General features: G+C 39.0%; 1 protein-coding gene, 1 long non-coding RNA gene and 1 pseudogene across 3 annotated transcripts in view; 1 reads left to right on the plus strand and 2 right to left on the minus strand.

The window, feature by feature from the left end:
- LOC116593167 overlaps window positions 1-18,577 on the plus strand; it is a 54,658-nt gene that overhangs the window by 6,540 nt on the left and 29,541 nt on the right. The window contains exon 2 of one of the 2 annotated variants that reach the window (XR_004286787.1): window positions 9,658-9,800. This is a non-coding gene — a long non-coding RNA (uncharacterized LOC116593167). Of the gene's footprint in view, window positions 1-8,732; window positions 9,801-18,577 lie in introns of those variants that run through there. The other variant, XR_004286786.1, reaches the window with a different exon arrangement.
- Window positions 6,196-18,577, minus strand: part of ATP1B3 (ATPase Na+/K+ transporting subunit beta 3) — a 43,834-nt gene continuing 31,452 nt past the window's right edge. Inside the window, exons 3-7 of the mRNA XM_032347058.1 lie at window positions 18,297-18,404; window positions 12,952-13,136; window positions 12,114-12,164; window positions 8,651-8,737; window positions 6,196-6,871 (exon numbers count right to left, since the gene is read on the minus strand). Of these exons, the coding sequence (XP_032202949.1) occupies window positions 6,698-6,871; window positions 8,651-8,737; window positions 12,114-12,164; window positions 12,952-13,136; window positions 18,297-18,404 (605 nt within the window). The 3' untranslated portion in view covers window positions 6,196-6,697. The remainder of the gene's footprint in view (window positions 6,872-8,650; window positions 8,738-12,113; window positions 12,165-12,951; window positions 13,137-18,296; window positions 18,405-18,577) is intronic.
- On the minus strand, window positions 9,479-9,616 carry LOC116580998 (annotated as a pseudogene).

The raw sequence follows: 18,577 nt of genomic DNA on the forward strand, positions 1-18,577 counted from the left end.
AGATATTTAAAATTGTTAGATCTTCTTGTTGGACAGACTCTTTAAGTCTGATATAGTATCATTCCCCATCTCTTATTTTAGTCTTTGGCTTAATATCTAATTTGTCTGATAGAAGGACTGCCACCTCAGCTTTCTTATTTTTTTTTTCTTCTTTTTTTTCTTTTTCTTTTTTTTAAAATTTTATTTATTTTTTTTAAATTTATTTGACAGAGATCACAAGCAGGCAGAGAGGCAGACAGAGAGGAGAAAGCAGACTCCCCGCAGAGCAGAGCGCCCGATGTGGGGCTCGATCCCAAGACCCTGGGATCATGACCTGAGCCGAAGGCAGAGGCTTTAACCCACTGAGCCACCCAGGCACCCCCCTCAGCTTTCTTTTGATGTCCATTAGCATTGTAAATTGTTTTCCACCTCCTCACTTTAAAACTGGAAGTGTGTGGATCCAAAATGAGTTTCTTGTAGACAGCATATGGATAGGTCTTGTTTTTTTTTTTTTTATCCATTCTGATACCCTGTGTCTTTTAACTGAGGCATTTATTCCATTTACATTCAGAGTAACTATTGAAAGACATGAATTTAGTGTCATTGTATTGCCTGTAAGATGACTGTTGCTCTATATTGTCTCTGCTCCTTTCTAATCTGTTACTTTTAGGCGCTCTCTTTGCTTAGAGGACCCCTTTCAATATCTCCTGTTGGGTTGGGTCGGTGTTTGCAAATTCTCTTAGTTTTTGTTCATCCCGGAAGCTTTTTATATCTCTATTTTCAATGACAGCCTAGCTGGATATAGTATTCTTGACTGCATATTTTTCTCATTTTGTGCTCGCTATGTGAATATATCATGTCAGTCCTTTCTGGCCTGCCAGGTCTCTGTGGATAGGTCTGCTGCCAAACTAATATTTCTACCATTGTATGTTACAGACCTCTTGTCCCGAGCTGCTTTAGGATTTTCTCTTTGTCACTGAGACTTCTAAGTTTTACTATTAGATGATGGGATATGGACCTATTTTTATTCGTCTTGAGGGGGGTTCTCTGTGCCTCCTAGATTTTGATGCTTGTTCCCTTTGCCAAATTAGGGAAATTCTCTGCTATAATTTGCTCCAATACACCTTCTGCCCTTCTCTCTTGCTTTTTTCTTCTTCTGGGATCGCAATTACTCTAATATTGTTTCATCTTATGGTATCACTTATCTCTCAAATTCTCCCCTTGTGGTCCAGTTGTTGTTTATCTCTCTTTTGCTTAGCTTCTTTATTCTCCATCATTTGGTCTTCTATATCACTAATTCTCTCTCCTGCCTCATTCATCCTAGCAGCAAGAGCCTCCATTTTTTATTGTACCTCATTAATACTTTTTTTTTTTTTTAATTTTAACTTGGTTAGATTTTAGTTCTTTTCTCTCTCTAGAAAGGGATTCTCTATTATCTTCTATGCTTTTTTTCAAGCCCAGCTAGTATCTTTATAATCGTCATTCTGAACTCTAGTTCTAACATCTTACTAATGTGAGGTCCCTGGCATTCAGTACTCCCTCTTGTTCTTTTATTTGAGGTGAGTTTTTCCATTTTATCATTTTGTCCAGAGAAGAATAAATGAATGAGAGAACAGAATGCTAAAAGGGTAACAAGGACCCCAGAAAAATATACACTAAACCAATCAGAAGAGACCCGAAACAAGGTGAGAAAGAAGGGGGGAAAATTATGAGGCTGGTGAACAGAAAAGAGCCACACACTAGATTTTGGGTGTATTTTGGTGTCTTAGAAAAAACTGCCTCCCAGTATCTTAAAGAAAAAAAATATATATATTTATATATTTATATATAAATATATATATATATGAGTAAATATGAAAGGATGGAATATGAATGTAAAGATGAAAATTTAAAAAGATTTTAAACAAGGAATTGTTAAGAGGTTGGTTGAAAAAAGAAAGAAAATAATTTAAAAACAAGAATATGATCAGGCTGGAGACTAGAACAAAGCCATACACTAGATTTTGGGTATATTTTGGTCTGTTAGAAGACACTGTATCCCAAAATTTTAAAGTAAGAAAAACATATATATGCAAAAAAAAAAGTTTAAATACAATGAATGGATAGAATATGACTATAAAAATGAAAATTGAAAAAGATTTTCAAAAAGGTATTGGGGTGCCTGGGTGGCTCAGTGGGTTAAAGCCTCTGCCTTCGGCTCCAGTCATGATCTCAGGGTCCTGGGATCGAGCCCCACATCACTCTGCAGAGAGCCTGCTTCCTTCTCTCTCTCCCTGCCTGCCTTTTACTTGTAATCTTTGTCTGTCAAATAAATAAATAAAATCTTTAAAAAAAAAAAAAAGGTATTGGTAAGATGATTAAAACAGGAGAGAGGAAAAATTTAAAAATAGAAAAAAATAATGAAAATTTAAAAAATTTAACTTTGAAAGATTAAAGAATCATGGGGGAAACAAGCCATGAATAGCATGTGCTATATTCCCCTAGCTCTGGAGTTCTGAGGTTCTCATTGATCGGTGAACTTGGTCTTGGCTGGATGTTCTTGCTGATCTTCTGTGGGAGGGGCCTGTTGCCATGATTCTCAAATGTCTTTGCCCAAGGCTTCTGCACTGCCCTTGTCAGGGGCCAGGCTAAGTAATCTGCTTGGGTTCACTCTCAAGAGCTTTTGTTCCCTAAACACTTTCTGCATAGCTTTGGAGGATGGGAATGAAAATGGCAGCCTCCCAATCTCCAGCCCGGAGAGCCAAGAGCTCAGGGCCCCACTCCTCAGTGCACCCTCAGAGAAAAGCAGTCAATCCCTCCCTTGTGGTCTCTGGCCATGCTTCGGTCTCACCTGGCCTGTGACTGAGCGTTTCTATCTGTGGCGCATGGCCTCATTTGGAGCCTCCAAACCCAACAGATTCCTGCTGTGTGCTGCCATGCCACTTCTCCTGGGGGAGTAAAGAGGAGGTCTCCCCAGATCTGTCACTTGTGGGGTCCCTGCTTGAATAGCAGTGGCCTGATATGCCTTGGATCACAGTTTAAGGTAAGCCCGAGCTGAGAGCCCCCTTCTCAGCTCCTTCTCTGCAGCCAGGTTCCCTGCTCTAATACCTGGGAACTCTGCCACACCCAGACACCACCAGTCTGTGACCCCAAGGGTCCCAAGACCACGCGGTCCTTGTGAGGGTTCCTCCCCTCGCTTAGCTGCCAGAGCAACATCCCTCAGTGAAGCAGACTTCTAAAAGTCCTGATTTTATGCTCCTCTGCTCTCTTACTTGCCTGGGGCCGCCCCCTCCCCCCATGGTCTATTTTCCCATATATCACCTCAGATTCACTTCTCTGCACGTCCTGCCTTCCAGAAAGTGGTCACTTTTCTGTTTGTAGAATTGCTGCTGTTATTTTCTTCGATTGCCTGTTGTTTGTAGGTGTTCAGAGTGGTTTGATAACTATCTAGCTGAATTCTGGGACCAGATGAAATTTAGGTCTCCTCCTCTTCTGCCATCTTGCTCCTCCCTCACGGATCCATTCTTCTGCATCCTCTCATCTGTTGGTTCCTTTTAGTGTATTTTTCATTTATTTTATTCAACTGTGATTGGTTCTTTTAAATATTCTTTTTGTTGACGTTGTGAATACATCCACTCTTCTCTCCAGTCCAGTGAACTTCAATCTGGTAGACTGGTTCTCTTTAATTTTCTTCCCCTGTGATTTCATCTTCCTCTTTCATGTGAGGCATATTCCTCTTATTTTCCTTGACTTTGCGTTTCTCTGAATTAGAATAGCTACTTCTCCTAAATTTGAAGAAATGGCCTTGCATGTGGTTGTCCCCTTATATAGACTGTGTGAGCCTGGCAATTTATCTGTCTAGACTTGCAGTGGCATGAGCTGGTTCCTGGGGCACTCCATGAGGGGCTTGCCCATGGTGGGATGCTGAAACTAACTGGGCATGGGGTGGTTGGTCCTGTGAGTCTCCAGACAATACCCTGGCAGTATAGCTAAAGCTGATGTTGGCACAGGCCATTGCAGTCCTGGGCCTCTCCAGAGGAGCACGCTGGCCAGACAGTGAGTACACACCAGGGTGTCCTGCTGTGCACCACAGACTGCCTTGTGCTGGTGGGTTTAAGAGTTCAGGGGCTCACTGACAGTAGACTGGTTACAATGCCTGGACCCACCTCCCATCTATGGTATCAAGGCAGAGTGTGAATATGAATGGTAGTGATCACCAGTCCCTCCAACCCAGAGTTTCAACAACTCCCTTCCATTTGGTAGGGTTACAGTGCTGTAATTTTTACATTCTTGTTGCCCTTTTAAATGGCAGTTTTCTGTGCTCTCAGGCAGACAGATCTGTTCAGTCTTTAAGTAATATTCCACCCAGTGCAACAGTGTCAGGATTGGAGTTTCCCTTTGTATGGTCTTGTCCCTCTTACCATTCTTCATGTGGTCTATCTGGTTGTACAGCTGTCCAGTTAGCTGTGTTCAGGAGAAACTGCTCTGTAGTATGTAGATTTGGTTATGTCCATGGAGGGGAGTTAAGGGTCTATCTTGCCATCTTGGACCCTCTCTCCCTAACCTGCTGAATATTTATTTAAGTATCGGCTAAAGTCAACTGACAGTTCAATCTTCTCCATCTACTAGTCAAACTAGTGCTAGACCCAGTCACCGAGGATACAAAATCTTTTTGTCCTTGGGTCCCTTGTTATTCAAACTGTGGCCTGTGAATAAGCAGCACAGCCATGACTTAAGAGACTATATCCAACAGATTCCTCTGGAATCAGAATCTGCATGTTAGGATGTGTGGTGAAGTTCTGAGGAATATGTGAAATGAAGCAGAAATGCAGACTTAGAGATTGTGTCCAGAGTCCCTTTCTGTCCCAGACTCTTCATTTGCATCACGCTGGCCCAGCTCCTTCCAATCCTCCCCTCCATATAACACTTGTCTCTTGAGAGAGACCTTCCTAGGGCAGTCGTACTCCATCCTCCTTGGATTCTTACACGTTACTACCATTACCGTGATTACCACACCTATCCTCAGTCTGGCACATCATTACCTGGCATGCAGTAGGCCTGCAACTTAATGCCCCCCCACCCCAGCCATTTCAGTAGAAAAGAGCCAGGAATTGGGTAGGTCAGCTAAGGTCACATAGCAGTCAGTGGGTTGAGCCATAGCCATGTGTATGTATCATTTTTCTTCTTCTTAAAACCCACTGCCCCATTTGGGGTATCTCCATTCTTGTTTCATGCTCTGAGTAGTTTGTTTTTATCAAAGCTCATTAGAGCAGAACTTTCATCTATGTTACAGTTCAAAGACACAAAAATACAAATATGAATTCCATAAGCACCAAAACTGACAACAGAAAACCTGTTCACATGGGGCCAGGTGAAGTGACGCTCTAGCCGCAGCCCATGACATTGCTCTAATATCACAGCATTTGTGCAACAGTGTCCCACTCTTAACAGAGCAGAAAGGAAAATCAAAGCCCCAGAAAGTTTGTTTTAATTAACAGTTACAAGAAACATTTTCTTTAGTTGCAAAGATTTCTAAAACAAAGATCTTTCAGAGACCCCAGTGGGGTGTAGAGGCTGTCAATGGGTCAGCGAGGCCCATCTGGCCAGTCAGGGCCACTTGAAGCATTCATGCTCTCTCCACACAGCTGTTCTGGGCCAGCTGGGCTGCATCTCACTCATCCTGGCTTCCACCAACACTAGGAAAACCAAGAATGTCTGCTTTGGCCTTTCTATGGATAAAAGTAAAAAACTGGCTTAAACCACAGATCATATAGGAAGCATACCTTTATCAACAGAGGAAAAAGTAGCTCACATTATGACAATCATACCAACACAATGATAGGAGAAAATATTTTACACTAGTCAAAGAATGCTGACATAAATCTGGTTTGAAGCTTTAAATAAGTTCCAAGTTTTTATATTTCACAATTTATATTTTATTAGAGTCCACAGTCTGCTAAATAAAAGCAGTAACGAGATATTTCACAAACTATTGTACAATTTAAATCATATGAATTTAATTTCATAAAAAATTAGGTGCATATTCATAGTGGCTAACTTAAAAAGCTGTTTCATCTATGGTCTAAAATACTTTATAAGAGATTTAGTTCCAGCACTAAAAATAATCCATCGGTATATATATTTTTTACATGTTTTACAACATAAAGTTTGTGCTCTTAATCAAAAAGATCCACAGACTAATTCAGCATGTAAAAAATAATTTTACAAAACATCAAGTCAACCTTTCAAATCCACTTTTATTTTCTTTTTTCCTCCTCACATACAGACCTTCTCCCCATACATTTCTTGCAGCTATAGAGTCACTTGATGATGTTCAGGTACCATTTTATCCCTAAAACTTTGCTGGCATCAAAATATGACAGTTAACCAGTGTTAAATCTATAAAATATTTACATAGCACAGCACATTAAGCTTTAGACAGTTGGCAATTAAACCACATAAAAATACGATAAGACCCCCATACTACATGTTCGGAATTGGTGTTCACGGTCCCTTTCTGGCGACTGTACACTGGTTCAAAAGGCAGCAGAGGCAACAGGCAGTTACGTGAGGACACTGAACACTATGATCTGGAAGCACATTATAATGTTACCCCAGTGTCATGTACCACCCCACCTTTCTCCAAGGTGGTCTCGTAATTCTAGAATGGCAGGTCCAGCTGATACAAAATGAAGACAGACAACACAACATTTACTCTGTGGAGACAGCCTAACTCCTACTATGCACGTGCTGTGACTTTGAACACAACTCGTCCTAAAAACTTGTCACGATCATCCTGGTTTTTTAGGTTGGGTGATCCATCAATCTTGCACTCGACTGTTACTTCATTTACGGTACTGCTGGTAGCATTAAAGGAGACCTGGACAGCAACTAATGGCTGCAGATAACTCACCTGGCAAATAAAAGAAAATACGTGAATTCCAATTCCATAGTAACTTTACTTACACTTTATCAGGAGTTGGTTTATTCTGTAAAATTTTAAAAACAAGTTTTAATCTATTACATGTTTTTTTTCTTTTGAACTGGATACTCATTTTTCACTTAAATTTTTAGGGACAGAAGTGACTAGATGGTTAATGAATGTTCCTGGGAGCACTGCATAATCTAGACTGGGTCTCATTATCATTTTTTAAATACTCTGTAATCTTGGTTTGAGTTTCCCCTTGCACCCAAGGACTACCTTACTGATTACTTAGCTCTCCTAGATCCTTACTTATGGCTGCTGTGTAATTTGATGCAAACAGATTACTAAATGTATTATTATGGCTGTGGTTTCTAGACACATTTCTTCACTAAAAGGAACTAGGCGGCTAATTCCAGGACTGGGGCAGAGAATGTAAAAGATGAATATGGAATATCCTGTAGTGCCAGAAAGTAAGGGGGTGCTCAAAGAATCATGGTCCTACGTCCAAAGGACATGGGAGCCAGCCCGAAGGTCTCTCATTGGCCAAATCTGGTACAAATTTAGCTTCAAAATGAACAGAACAGATAATAAGAGTCCATGAGAATATATGGATGTAAATAAATGGTGGAAAAGGTAAAGCTCTTTCTCAGAGCTGAATGCCAACTAGTAAATGGAGTAAAGAGGGCATTAGAAAAACATCTGGAAACAATCCTATTAGATGATTCAGGCAAGAGTTAACAAAGGCTTAAAGCCAGGGGAGAAACAGGATTATGTAGACTCTCCAATTATTCTCTCCACATGATACTTGCTGATTACAAAAGAAAAAAGTAACTTGACAGAAGAGAAACCTGGCTGACACCATCTGAACCCAGTAAGTGTTCAAGGCTGCCATCACCACTAATAATGTGACCCAGTCATGGTATGTCCCTCCTAATAGGATGTTCTGAAAACATAGTATTTTTTTCTGAGGCCTTCTTGCTAAAAAAGTACCATCGACATTTAATCATGAAAAACCTCAAATTCAAATTGAGGAACAGATACGGAATAGGCTAAGAAAAGGCCTACAGATACAAAATAGGCTAAGAAAAGTCCTAAACTCATTTTTGAAGAGTACAGACTGAGGAACTGTTCCAGGTTATAAATCCCTAAAGATGTAACAATGTGATAGCCTACACCAGGAAACCACTTTTTCTTTTACAAGAAAGAATGTTACTGGAACAACTGTAAAATTTCAACAAGGTCTGTAGACTGGATGATGGTATTGTATCAATGTTAATTTCCTTTGATAACTATTATGGTTATATAGAATGTCCTTATTTTAGGAAAATCAGCATTTAGTGTAAAGAGTCACCATGTTTATAACTTAATCCCAAAATGGTTCAGGAAAAGAAATTATACACAAATAGAGACTGATAAGACAAAGGAGGTAAAATACTAACATATGGAAAATATAGGGAAAAGATCTACAGAAATCCTTTGTACTATTCTAGCCACTTAATTTTTTCACCTCTGTGCACACTTTATGCACATTCTAAAGAAAGAGAAAATGGTATTTAAATGCTATTTTGAAAATAATCATCCTTTAAGTTTTGAACTATAGATGTAGGATCTCTACTTGGCATCACCATTTATATTTGAAGACCAGACTAGAGGATGCGCGAGTTACACAGGGCATGTGTCTGCCTACCCTAGATAAGTGACATTTTAATACAGATATGCCAATTCCCCAACCATGAATCATGACCTTACAAACCTTGAAGTACTTACATGCAGTTTTTTCCCGTAATATGGAAAATATTTTAAATCTATAGTTCCTTTGGGTGGATAAGTTGATAGAGCTGCTGTGTTTTCACTCTAAAGTAGAAAACAAGAGAAACCTCTTTTTAGGTCATAAAAACAACTTAAAAATATGTATTAAGGCAATATCAATTATGAACAGTATGGTATTCTACAATGATGTTCCAACTTCATTAATTATATTTTTGAGAACAGATGTGTTAATCTTGCTTTAAATCCTTTGACACAAACTATCCTGACTCTTCTTAGAATTCCTGATATAGCCTACAAGCTTTTCCAGGGGAGTCCTTTCTAACTTACAGCCAGATCTGTTCATGCACCGTCTAAAAATCTTATCTGCCTTCCAACTACCAAATGACAGTTCTCCAGCCACTGACAGCAGAAAGCAATCTGTATGGGACCAATGTATTCCTGAAATGATTTAAAATACTGTGCTTCCAGACTATAAACAATGGCTGCCACACTGTAGTATGTAGGATTCAGGCCTGGGAGGCAGCAAAAGTTTCCTGTGATTAGTAACCAGAATGGTAACCAGAAGGGGAAATTATGATGCAACTGCCAAAAACTATTAGGAAAAATTTAAGTTACTCTAAGCAAAACTCTTCTTAACCAATTTAAATACCCTTAAATTTATGAGCACATGCAAATCAAAGTAATCAAATTTACTGGAATTATATTCCATGTATTTTAAAAAACTGATAAATGTGACAAATATACAAATTAATCGTCCATAATCCAACTTGTTCTTGATAAACAGAATTCTCAGGTAATGCATTCTGAATAGGACTACTTTTAATAACTAACTTTAACACACACTGAGGAGATGACAATCAATGACTAAGATCAATGGATGTTTACTAAGCATGAATTAAAACATTAATAAATGCTTGAATTCTAGATTTACACTTGATCTTAGCCAAAAGGCCGAGAAGCGATTGAATTCTAGATTTAAATGCACTAATTTTTATTTTTTAAAGCACACAGCAAAACTAAGAATCTCCTCTAAGGAGAAGTCCTACTCTGCACGTATGACAGACAAGTGACACAGCAGGACGAAAGCACAATGCACAGAGTGACGATACTCCACAGAACAGGAAAACTCTCATGATCCAGGTCGAAGGTAGGTGGAAAGAATAGGAGCTAACAAAGCTAAGAGAAATTGTAGAAACATTTTCAAACACCACCCCACGTTTGTACTCTTTTACAATCACTGTGATGTGTGCCTTTCTGTGTTGCTTTTGTTTAACCAATTTTCTTTTAATACATGAGCTTAATTCACAGAAACAGAGATGGTCCCCAACATGTAAAGGAGGTTTTCTGGTGGATTTACATTTCACTGAGCTGGTATTTCCAGCCAGACACCCCACTTAACTTCTTTTAAGCTCAACACCCTTCTGTGGGCAGGATCAATTACCAAGAGAGGAACTGAGGCTCAGTTAAGATCACTCAGGTGTGACCAATTCTTAACTGTTCTCTTGGTTTGTACCAAAAAGCATGTTGGCAAGCTTTTACTTGTACTTTACGAAATACTTAACTGCATATCTGAAAAACGGTACTTCGGGGTGAAGCACAGGTATCCTAGTCTCTAAGTATATGAATGACATCATCTTGGAAACTAGGAGCAACTAAGTCTAAGAGTCTATTAATGGGCACTAAGTTCTACTGAGAACAAAATAAAGTGTTGTGTGTTTTTTTTTTTTTAAAAGATTATTTATTTTATTTATTTATTTGAAAGACAGAGATCACAAGTAGGCAGAAAGGCAGGCAGAGAGAGAGAGGAAGGGAAGCAGGTTCTCTGCTGAGCAGAGAGCCTGATGTGGGGCGCTCGATCCCAGAACCGTGGGATCATGACCTGAGCCGAAGGCAGAGGCTTTAACCCACTGAGCCACCCAGGCGCCCCACAAAATAAAGTTTTGAAATGAGTGTATTTTCTTCTACACACCACCCTTAAAAACCTTGAACACAAACCAAATGTTTTCTAAGCTGTATTTGACCTCTGGGTAGCATTTGCCAATTTTTTTTTCCTTCTGTATTTTTCTATATATTCCTAAATGAACAGGATTGCCTTTTATAGAAAAATAAAATGCTGAAAAAGACCTAAATTGAATATTCCATTTTTGGCAGGAACCATCTTTTAAAACAGTTTTCTTTTTTTTAAGATTTTTTTTAAAAAAGATTTTATTTATTTATTTGACAGAGATCACAAGTAGGCAGAGAGATAGGCAGGAGAGCGGGGGAAACAGGCTCCCTGCTGAGCAGAGAGCCCAATGCGGGGCTCAATCCCAGGACCCTGAGATCATGACCTGAGCTGGAGGCTTCACTCACTGAGCCACCCAGGCGCCCTTTAACAAACTCTCTAAAAACAAACCTATTCCACAACTAAAAATCCCCCCAAATTCCCTTTGGTTCACACATGTATACTTTAACGCAGATAAGAAACCATAGATTTCCTGGTTTTTTATTCTACTCTAAATATTCAAAAGGAATTATTAAAGATACTCTAAAGTAGGAGCTCTCAAAGTGTAAGTAAAAGACCATCAGCATCACCAACACCTGGAAACTTTAGTTAAAAATAACGCAAAATTTGGGCCTCCCTCAGAACTACTGAGTCAGAGACTTCAGGAATGGTACCCAACAAGCTCTCCAAGTCATTCTGATGCATGAACGAATTTGAGAATAACTGAAAAAAAAAGTTTCTGCCTACATAAGAAGTCCTTTCAAGGCTAAAAGAAGTACAGTTTTCTCCACCAACAACTTTAGAAGTGATTTCAATGTAACATTTCAAGTAAGGTATACTTTGACACAGATTTAGGGTTGGAATGCTAAATTTTGCACAATAAATTAAATTTAGAACTTAATATTTTCTCCTCAGAACTCTTACCCATCATTTACATATTTGTCTTAGTTGCACTTGCAGCATGGAGAGAAAACAGAAGAAGTTATGAGATGAAAACTGCATAGCACTCTGGAAAAAAATAAAGTAGGGACAGGAGAGAAAATACTGCCTCTGCCTTAAGGAAAATGTACCATGTGTTTCATAAACTCTCAGATGCCACTAATATACACCAATTTATGTACTATTAATAAAGTAAAAAAAATCTATGGATACACTATTAAGACACCATCCATTATAAGGCCAACTCACTTCAGTTTTGTTAAGCTAGAAAAAAGTGAATCTTAGAATCAATGAAGTATGATATAAATGTAAACACAATGAAATCAATGCACATGGAAAACACTTCTATTTGAATTATCATTTGCAAATTAAGAAGGGCTAGACACCCAAAGTTTGGTGGGATTTTATACTTCTAAGACTGGCACTAAAGAGGACTTTGAAAATGGGACAGGATAAAATGACTAAAAATCACTGACATTTAAAATATTAAGATATACTAAAGCTTAACAGAAGTTGGGTTATTTTTTGAATACTAACCTTTGAAGTACATTCTATCCTTGGTTCTCCTTGAGGTTTTAATCCAATTATCTACGGTAAAGAAAAATTAATTGAAACATCACAAACATATATGAAAGAACCTCCTGTTTTGTTGCTAGAGACCCACGGGTGGAAGGTTGAGAGGAATACCAACTCTGTGTATTAAAACTGTTACATCTGCCTTTTAATTTTATTTTAGAGGATTAGAATGGACTTTTCAATATAATCTTACCATCAGGTGTCTTATTACTGTACTGGGGCAATTTAGAAAAATAAATCCGTTACCAAAAAATTGAGTAAAACACAGCATTGCACTTCGCTACCCTTAAAACAAGAACCAAACAGAAACCTTTAATACTAACAGTAAGAACTGCAGAAGCATAAAAGTGGTTTTCATGAAACTGTATTAGTTAAAACCCTCAACATATGTTTCCATAAGGCTTCCATGGAGCCTTACTATCTCACATCTGTCTGTTTAATCACATTTTAAGACCCAGCACTATTCAGTTCTATGTCACGAGGCTACTTTCATGTATGCAGCAGATATATCTAACTCTGCATGGCAACACACATCCATCTGTTTTGTGGGAGGAACTTTTTATGTTTTGAATTTATATGCATTTTACATGCAAATGCCTGTAAAGTAAACATTCCTCCCAAAAGAGAAGTTTTATGGCAACCTAAATAATATCAACAGCAGTAAGGATCCTTACCCATGTGATGACTTGGGAACGAACTACACTGGGATGCAGTCCCCTGCCACACTCACCAACACAGCTCATGACCTTCTGTACCGAGGGTGCTAGAAAAAAGGAATAGCTGCAAAATATGTACATACTCTGTTCATTTTCACAAGAACACAAGGATTTCCTTTGGAGTAGCCAAACTCTGGATCATCCACACCACTGCACTCCTGAAGTAAAGTAAGAGGAAACTGACATGCACCATAAACTGGACCCTTCTGTTCATTAAGTGCTCCATCAGGACAGGCTGTGAGGTTCTTCTGTGCTTCCAAATTGTAAGCTGAAAAGGAAGCATATATGTACACACAGATCAGCCAGAAACAGATCTTCAACACAGCCAGAAACACATCATCCTTTGGACTACACTCTTCAACGACAAAAACAGCAAAACTGATTACCACATTATTCTGGGGAAAGAATGTTAAGTTTGTTCCTTTAACTTTTAATAGTTCTGAGGTTTACTGCATTCAACAAGGACGCAAACTCTTTTGTCACCATTAGGTGGCGCCAGACATGGCTAAAGCTTTACCTGAATGCCTCCTATGCTCCTGGCCAGAAAGATAGTGGTGACAACCTATAAACTTGTCAGATCACTATGTTGTATACCTGAAACTAATGTAATATTATACGTCAACTATACTCCCATCTAAAAAAAAAAAGACAGTGGTGAGAACATAAAAAGGCACTGAGGCTTCCCTGATGGATTCTACAGTATAATGGGGAAAACAGGCATTCAATCTAACAATCATTACTCAAGGGCCTGAGGATACACAGTGCAGAGGCAGTCTATTCTGCAGGGACTGCAACAAAGCTGGGCGTCAAGAGGTGCCTGTGAGTTAACGTTAACTTAGGGTGTTTTTAGCAGAAACAGGTAACATCTTAGATAAACTCAAGTGCTAGAGTTAAATGGTCCCAACCAGGAGATGGGAAAGAGAGGAGAGGGAGAGATACACAATGGGTTTTTGGCTGTTTGCTCCACAATGGCACAGTGTTAGGCAAGAGTGGCACAACAGTGAGCAAGCCTGGTGTGGTCCCTGCCCTCAATGAATGTGTTTACTGAAAGAAATGCAAAAATAGTTAAGATATGCTGCAGCAGTACCTCTATGAGAACTACTGCTGTGTGGGTACAGCTGGTACCAGAAAAAGGCCACCTAAAGTGAATTCAACCAAAACAGGAACAAAAATTTCAAAGTAAATGTGTTTACAAGAAAATGTAGATCTTTACTTTGGAAAAAAAAAATTCAAAAAAATATTTGGTTTCATGTTCTATAAAAAATTAGGATATAATTATAATTATATACTCATTCAAAAGAAGGATTCAAATATTTGGAAGATAGGGCTAAACTTCTACAACACACTAGGTACCACACAACATTCATCACTTCCTTCTTGACTTTGGTGGCACAATCATAAAGATCATTTTGCAAGAAATATTCTGAGGCTTCACCAATCTCCCCTAAGGGCTTTGACTGCATACGCCTTTCGGTACAGGTCAGTTTATCGTGACCATTTTTGTATTCTGCCACATTCCACTTCAATACAAAATCCCTCTAATGCAAGGAGTCGTAATGATGAATGGTCTGATTATGAAGAACTCCCTCCCTGCAAGTCCAAGGCATGATGGGACAAAGATCACTGATCCCAGACAGCATAACCAAAGAGCCCTATACATCTGAGAAAAGGAAAGGGAAAGGGAAGACTGAAAGGAAAAAGGTTAATTTGAACAAAATAAAACTTTAAAATTTTAAACAGCATCCACTGGGGGGAAAAGGCCATGTATCTTTTAATCTTTTTAACATGAGAAAGGCCTTTCTAAAATTCAGCAATGACAACTCAAAAGTTAAAAGGGGGGAGGGAGGTGTTGAACGTTAAAGAGTTAAAAGTAAATCCTCCAGAAAACATAATATAGTAAAACAGAAAATGAGAGAAAAACAAGAGATCCAAGACCCAACTAATAGAATAATTCTAGAAAGAACCAGAAAATTGAGCTGAGGAAATTATCAAAGTACTAACAGAAAATAATTTCCTTTAACTAGAGAACCTACTAAGCCTTCATCCTGAAAGATCCCCAACAAGTTCTCAGTAAAGTGATATTTTATTTTTTAAAAGATTTTTATTTGACAGAAGGCTCAAGCAGTATTTATTAAGAACACAAGCAGGGGGAGTGAGAGAGGGAGAATCACGCTTCCCACAGGCAGGGAAGCCCAACGTGGGGCTCTATCCCAGGACCCTGGGATCATGACCTGAGATGAAGGTACACACTTAATAACTGAGCCACACAGGCACCACTAAAGTGATATTTTAGAGACTGAAACCAAACCAAATTTTAGAACCCAAAGGAAATACATTTAGAAACAATAAAAAACCAGCCCTGCAGAGAAGAAAAAGGCAAATACAAAGGAACTAATTCTATATACAACTAAACTATCACCTATAAATGCAGAATTAGGTCATTTTCAGAAATGAAAGGACTCAAAATTTTTATTTCATGGCTCTTTTCTTATGAAGTTACTTGAAATAAATATATTGAAATAAATATATTCCATTAGGCAGTGAATTATGAAAAAAGAAGGCAGGAGCCAAGAAACAGTGGATCCAACTAAAGTGATAAAAAGGAGTCTCAAAATGACAGCTGGATAAAGGCCTAAACAGTTACCAGTACAGACCAGTACAGGAGAGGAAAGGCTCTAAGGAGTTTTCCCAAAAAAGGGGGACTCTAAAGGATACCTGAAATGACAGTGTACAAATAAGGGAAGTCAGAAGAGTGTCTACAGATGACAGAGTAAGACATAAAGTCTAAGTATATAAAAAGGTGACCAATAACAAAACTAAAAATTCAACTAGTAATCCAATTATTGAAATGGGTTGGTGGGCGGGAAGGTCTGAGGCACGTGAGGTAAATCCTCATCTGCCGTGGCAGGAAGTAAAGATGATGTATACAAGTGATAAATCAAGAACCAAAATGAAAGTATAATATTCAGAGACATAGAAAAAAAAATATTGTAAGAAAGTTCAAAATCATGAAGTTCTTTCCCACTGAACATGTATCCAGAATCCACAACCTCCAGAACTCACAACCTCCACTGCTTCCTCTCTTGCCATGCCACCATTCTACTCCCCTGGAATAGTGTAATGGCTTCCTAGCTAGCTTCCTGGTTTCCCCCCATAGTCTCAAAAAAGCAGCCTGAGTGATCCTTTAAAAATTCGAGTCAGATGATATTTCCTGCTTAAAAGCCTCCAACTAGGTCAGTGTAAAAACCATACAACTTTAAAGAACGGCTTCTGAAGACCTATACAACCTAGTCCTCCTTTATTTCCCTGACCTTGAGCTCCTTCAGCTCTTACCCTGGCTTACTCTATCCAGGCCCCTCTAGCTTCCTCGATAAACCCTGACATTGTAGGCCTCAGGCTACTTTCCTCACCTTCAGATCCTTCCTCAAAGGTTCCCTTCCATGAGGCCTTCCTAGACCACCCTGTTTGAAACTGTAAACCTTCCCATCTCTGCCTCCTGTTCCTCCACAGCACTCATCACCTTCCCATGCCACTCAACTACAAACTTCATGAACACATTTTTCTTGTCTTCACTGACAGAACTTAGAAAAGTGCTTGACACAAACAAGGCCTGCCAAAAAATATGTGTTGAGTAAATTAATACAACTGCAGCTAAAAAGAAGTAGGACGGGAAACGGTTTTCATTATAGACCTTTCTTTACTGTTTGATTTTTAAACCACGGATTATATTTAGACAAAGATATCCTTAACAAACTATCAAGGGAAAGAGATTTAGAAAGACAGCCAAGTGGATGGTGTAGGATCAAGAGGTTTTTGACTTCAGATAAGAGGAAGTTGAGGACTTCTGCATGCTGATGCGAAGGATCCAATAAAGTGAGGCTAAATATATAGGAGAAGGAATAGTAAAAAATGAATCCAAGGCACGGAAAGAGGAAGATCCAAAAACCAGGACTGGGCAGGTGGCCTGAAATGTGAGGAAGGGCGAGGCACCTGGGCGGCTCAGTGGGTTAAGCCTCTGCCTTCTGCTCAGGTCATGATCTCAGGGTCCTGGGATTGAGCCCCACATCCGGCTCTCTGCTCAGCGGGGAGCCTGCTCCCCCCACCCCCCGCCCACCCTGCCTACTTGTGATCTCTGTCAATTACATAAATAAAATCTTTTAAAAAAATGTGAGGAAGGGCATCAAAGCAGGAGAAATATCACAGACAAAACGGCTGTAACTGTAGGTCTGTTTTACTGGTAATGGGAAAACTGGTGGAATTCCCATCTGAGTACTTCCATTATTTCTTTAAGGCGGAGGCAGGTTATATGAAGTGAGTTATAGGGGAAAAGGTAATGGGTTAGAGGTTAAGTAGAGGTTGGAAATAATCCCTTCAGAGAATTATCCAGAGAAATTCAGTGGGACTGCCAGGTAGCAGAGTTGGTCCACTTGAGGGAGGTGGTAAAGTATTCATAGTGCTGCCTAGTCCTGAGAAAAGTCTTCATCAGCCTGCTTGGGGGCAGGCTCAAAGAACAGGCTTTATCCAGGAATTATATGGTTTCTTCTAGGAGAATTACACAGGTTCATCCACGTGCCTTTTATGACACACTGACAGGTAAGGGATTTTAGAGTACTGGCAAAACTAAAAATGAAATGATAAACCACGGAATTAATAACCTTGGTATAAAGGGAAGTTAGGGAGAAGGGGCTGGGATAAAATAAAAGAGTCAGTGAGGTGGAAGTCCCAATGAGGTAGAAGAATAGTGAGGGAAAATTAAACAGGCGAACTCGAAGGCTATGTCAGGAAAGCCACAATCAGTCATTTTGGCAGTGGGGTCCTATGTGTTCTAAAAATGAATGCAGATCCCTGTGCCCTGAGGAAGAGGTGAGGTGATTAGGAACCAACAGGCCAGCACATGGGATAATTATTCATGTGCCTGTTAATACCACGGAGTTAAGTTAAACAAGGAAAAACTGGGCTGGGATGTCTATTAGAAAGCATTACAGACTGCTAACTCCAAAATCCACAGTGGGTAGGTATTTGAAAATGAAAAATACCATTCCTTTCCCCCTCCACAAGTACACTGAATCCAAAAGATCCAAACACTTAAGAGTTACTATTTTGTATAATTTAGTTTTGCTTTAAATACTTTTTAATGCAGATATAAATATGTTTTTGTCTCAACAGACTTATTCATGCACATATTATAGGACAGAGAAGTCAAATCAACCCCCATTAGGCTTAGACCCCTATGTCTTTCCATAAGTTAGAATATTCTCACAACTCATTTAAAATCTACCTGCAAGTCCTCTAAGTGGACTGTGTATAACAGGAGCGGGGGAAAAAAGGTAAAACAGACTCCAAGAAAGATGTTTCTAAAAGTAAACACTATTATATAGTTTCTCTAATAACTAAAATCTTTTACCTTACTCTAAGAAAACATACTTACGTTTTAGAAACTTCCTAAGGTCTTCAATGTACCCTTGATAGGACTCTGGATCAGACACAGTGAATGAATATTCCAATGCAGTTAGTGGTTTTGGAAAAACCATAAGTCCTATAAAGAGATAAAAGAAAAAGGGGGAAATTAACTGCAGGAAATTTCCTTCTTTCTCCTTGCTCTTATACTTAAAAGGCCAGATCTCATTAAATTATATGGAAAAAACTGTTTTCACAGACAGACGGAAATTATCAAGAACTTCTCACTTCTGATTATGAAGGCATAGACAT

The sequence above is a fragment of the Mustela erminea genome, chromosome 1 (genome assembly GCF_009829155.1).
Source record: "Mustela erminea isolate mMusErm1 chromosome 1, mMusErm1.Pri, whole genome shotgun sequence".
NCBI classification, from domain to species: domain Eukaryota; kingdom Metazoa; phylum Chordata; class Mammalia; order Carnivora; family Mustelidae; genus Mustela; species Mustela erminea.